General features: G+C 42.6%; 1 protein-coding gene across 3 annotated transcripts in view; it reads left to right on the top strand.

The window, feature by feature from the left end:
* MMUT (methylmalonyl-CoA mutase) overlaps window positions 1-4,441 on the top strand; it is a 32,939-nt gene that overhangs the window by 284 nt on the left and 28,214 nt on the right. For 2 of the 3 annotated variants that reach the window (XM_053284138.1, XM_053284135.1), the window contains exon 2: window positions 1,690-2,094. In XM_053284138.1, coding sequence (XP_053140113.1) covers window positions 1,716-2,094 — 379 coding nt within the window. In that variant the 5' untranslated portion in view covers window positions 1,690-1,715. Of the gene's footprint in view, window positions 1-453; window positions 473-1,689; window positions 2,095-4,441 lie in introns of those variants that run through there. The other variant, XM_053284137.1, reaches the window with a different exon arrangement.

The following is a 4,441-nucleotide window of genomic DNA, read 5'->3' as shown; positions in this document are numbered from 1 at the left end:
GTAGGTAGCCGTCTCAGTCTTGACCTCTGTGTCAACTGGGTTCTAGCTCACCCGCCCCCGCATCTGCTTGCAGTGCCGCCCTAAAGTAACAAGGGTTGCCTTTGGGCATGTGAAGAGAGCTGTGGCCTCAGTACCAAGTAACTGCAAGCAAGCCGCAGACTCACAAACACAGGGCACGGAGTTTCCAGGTTTGAGGCGGGTTATCCAAGTGGGGTCCAGCTTGAGGACGCAGGTTTTCCGTTTAAGGGCGTAATGGCCTTGCTTCACGGATCTATATACACACATACAATTATTGATACATTATGTTCAGGCTCAGAAGTATACTTCATAAGAACAGCCCTGCTGGATCAGGCCCAAAGCCTCTCTAGTCTAGCATCCTGTTTCATACAGTGGCCCACCAGATGCTTCTGAGAAGCCTACAGGCAATGCACCCTGCATTTGAGGGGAGCTTGTATCCAAGTTCATTTTTAAAGTGAGTGCACGGACCATTATTCAGAAGAAAACATGTACATGTGTATAGACTTCTGCACACATGTTAAGTATAATGTCTAAACAGGGCTACACAAATAGCTATGGAAACAGACACCTGTATACATGTTTAATGGAATGTCTGAATAGGATTTATATCTTACGCAGACTGAGACTCACAAAGATTTGAGGAGGAGGAGGAGAATGGAGCACTATACTCGCTCCTTTTCCCCCCTTAGTGGCACCTCTCTTGCAGCACTGAGCTGTTGAGGTGGGCAATCTGGCGTGAGTCCAGGTACTTCCTCCCCACCAGCACAGCAGATTATCTTTCAATAGGCTGAGGGAGAAAGTGCACTGTCTTGCTTCTAGCCTAGCACAGTGGATTACTGTTGCAATTGGACTGCCTTGATGCTTCTTACCAACCGCACACACCCTTTTCTGGTCTTGGGCCCTTTGTGCTGGCAGTTTAACTCCTGAGCAGTTACAACACTCATGACAACTCCAGTACATGACATATTTCTCACAATGGTTGGAGGAGGTGTGCATTTGTGTGCTTTAAAAAAGTGAAACTTGTGTGAGCTGTAGCTGTAATCTTAGGAAAACAGCACAAATTGGGATGAGATTAGTCTTCAGGAGTGTGATGTAGAATTTAGAATCCTACTTCTTACTTAAATGTTATATTCTATTTCTCCTATATGTATTTCTTACTTTCTCTTTGTTTTCCTCTCCAATCTCTGCATTATACTATTATCAATATTTTAGTTAAACTGAGAATCACATCTTCCTTCATCCATTTTCCTTGGCATCACCTTATTCTTGGAATTCACAGCCTCCAGATATGAAGTCCCTCTGACTCTTAAGAAGCAGCTCAAAACATATTTATTATCCCAGGCTTTCCCTAATTTTCTCTGACTTTAGGTTAATACCTCTCTTCCTCGATTGTCTCTGTTTCCCCGTTCCTTTTTCCTTGGTGTGTCAATCTATTTAGATTGTAAGACTGTACACTTGCAGGCATGGGTCTTGTCAATGAATACCCTTTTGATAACCTTTTTTTTGTTGCTGAAACATTGCACATATGAATTATAATGATAATTATTATGTATTGCTACTCCTACAAATACTACTACTTTTGTATGAAAAAACAAATCTGCCTCTTGGGCTTCTTTGAAGATTAATAAAAATCTCACTAAGTCATATTGTAATTCTGATCTCAATCCACAGACTGAATTTGACAACCACAGTAAAAAATGCTAAGAGCCAAGAATGGACTTTTGCGCCTCTGGCCCTGCTGTTACAGGAAAGAAGCAGGGCCACACTGTCATGAGCATGTCTGGCGCTCAGTGCATCAACAGGTCCTCCACCCAGAGTGGGCTGCAATGGCTAAAAAGCAGCTAAAGGGCAAGAATCCAGAAGAGTTGATATGGCACACACCAGAGGGAATTGCTATCAAACCACTATATGCTACGCGGAACACAGAGGGCTTTCCTGAGGAACTTCCTGGGGTAAAACCTTTCACTCGTGGTCCTTATCCCACCATGTATACCTACAGGCCTTGGACCATCCGCCAGTATGCTGGCTTCAGTACTGTGGAGGAGAGCAACAAATTCTACAAGGACAATATCAAGGGTAGTAGTATATAGTTTATGTTTAAATAAGGATGGGGGTACCTAGTTTATGTGCAAAAGTATTTCATGTGTAACTGAGGCTGCAGTCCTAATCATGCATACTTGAAAGTAAGTTGAGCTGGAACAAATATCATTCACTCCTAAATAACCATGGATAGGATTGGACTGCAAGGGTGCAATACTGTGCAAACTTATCTAGGAATAATAGAATTTAATGCAACTCATTTCCAAGTAAACTTGTATAGGATCAGGCATTTAGCTTCATTATAAGAGTGTTAGGAAAGTTACTGATTTTTACTGAGCCAACAGCTGGATTGTTTGGCTCTCAGAAGTGAATTGCTTATATTGAATCTGGTCTAAATTGTTTTGTAATAATAATAAACTTTGTTGGTTAGCCACCCCATAACAAACTGCTCTTTGGACGGCTCATTAAGAAATATCCAGCATTATGTTGGTTATTGTCTAAACCAGGGATCCTCAACGTTGGGTCCCTAGATGTTATTGGACTTCACCTCCCATAATCCACAGATCCAGTGGCCTTTGGTTGGGGATTATGGGAGTTGAAGTCCAATAATATCTGAAGACCCAACGTTGAGAATCCCTGGTCTAAACACTGCCAGAATAAAGTCAGACAAATAACTTCCACCTACCTCTGTCATGCAAACAAAAGCTCAGTTCAAAAGTCATTAAATAGTTTGGCCTGCCTGATTGGAGCACACTTGCCTTTTGTATGTTGAACTGTGAGGAAAATAAAAGTTTCAGGTTCATGCATTCTGTTGCCCTCAGCATAGACAATAAAGTGCTCATTGGATAGCATAAATATTCAACTGCTAGCTGGTCTCCAATTTGCCGTTCTTGGGCAAGATGCTTGAGTGGGTCGTGGCAACTCTGCTCTAGGGTTACCTGGATGAAATTTACCATCTGGGTGCCTTTCATTTTAGCACTGGTTCTGGCTCGATTCTGGGGCTGAGATTGCATTGGCCATTCTAGTGGTAGTTCGAAGGTCTGGCAGTTCGGCTGGTTCGACGGCGTTGGGTTATCTTTAAGGAGCAGGGAGGGTGCTCATACCCCTCCCCCTCCCGCCGATGCTGTGTAGAAAAATTGTTCAGCGGAGTGGCAGCGTACCTCCTTGCTGCCCTAGTGCTCATCGGACCAGAAGTACCCGGTGTGCGCATGTGCACTAGACACTTCTGGTCTGATGTGCACTGGGGCAGAAAGGAGGTATGCTACTGCCCCACGGAACCATTTTTCTGCACAGCGCTGTGGGGAAATCAGGGGGAGGCGGGTAAGAGCACCCTCCTTGCTCTTTAAAGGTAAATCCCCACCGGCCATTGTCAGTTCCATGCACATCCCTGTCTAGTGGTTGACTTACTCCGAAGGCTGGATGGGCATCTGTTCGTCCTGCTAGACCTCTCAGAGGCCTTCAGTACCATCCACCATCCCTCATGAGAGGGATTGCTCAGTGGTTGCTCTTGTACTGTGGAACTCCTGAAAAGAGTTCCAGCTGATACAGCCTTTGCTGCTATTTCGCTGGCTTGTTACAACGTTTTTATTTTGGCTGCCTTTCCCCCTCTCCCTATAGTTATTTTTTGGATGCTAGTGTTTTGATTGCTTTGGATTTCATATTGTATCTTTAGTTTGTGAGCCACCTTGAATTTTTGTCAGAAAGACAGGGTATACATTTAAAAAATAAATAGATAAATAACAGCTGGGTTCCAAGCTACTCTCATCTTTTCTCCTATTGATTTATCAGGATGATATGACAGCATTTTTTTTTTAGTTTCTCTTGTCTTTCAGTGCAGTTTAATATATTCATACACTTTGTTCCTCCTTTTCCTTTCAAACATTTACCTTTTTGTTTTATTTAGCGACACAATAATCTGTGAATATCTAAACAGCTAACATGTTTTGTGTGTGCTGGTGGCTTTTGGAAGTGTTGGTCTCCCATTTAAATAAGTTCTACTATCAAGATTTATTAGTAGAAATCACTGTTGATGTGTGTTTGGGTCACAGATCCTTTGGAATTATTCTTCCACACAAAATCTGAGTAAAAAGGTTGAAAGCACTTTGGTCTAATCCTCTTCATGGGATTCCTCACTTGATTTCCCTACAGTTTATACAGCTTATGTACTGTATTTTAATTAAAAAGGATTATATGTCATATGCTTATAATATCTTGGCTCACATATCATGCGAGGCCACATGGGCAATTCTGAATTGCAGTCGCACTTCTGCGACATACAGCCATTGGAAATAATGGCCATAGTGTCACAGAAACGTAATTTTTAAATAGGAGCAGATGAGTCCTGTTCTGCAAAATCACACAGGCACTGCTTTAGATGCCTGCA

This window comes from Hemicordylus capensis, chromosome 1 (genome assembly GCF_027244095.1).
Source record: "Hemicordylus capensis ecotype Gifberg chromosome 1, rHemCap1.1.pri, whole genome shotgun sequence".
NCBI classification, from domain to species: Eukaryota; Metazoa; Chordata; class Lepidosauria; order Squamata; family Cordylidae; genus Hemicordylus; species Hemicordylus capensis.
The sequence above is the reverse complement of the archived record's forward strand: the minus strand, read 5'-3'. Positions and strand labels throughout refer to the sequence as shown.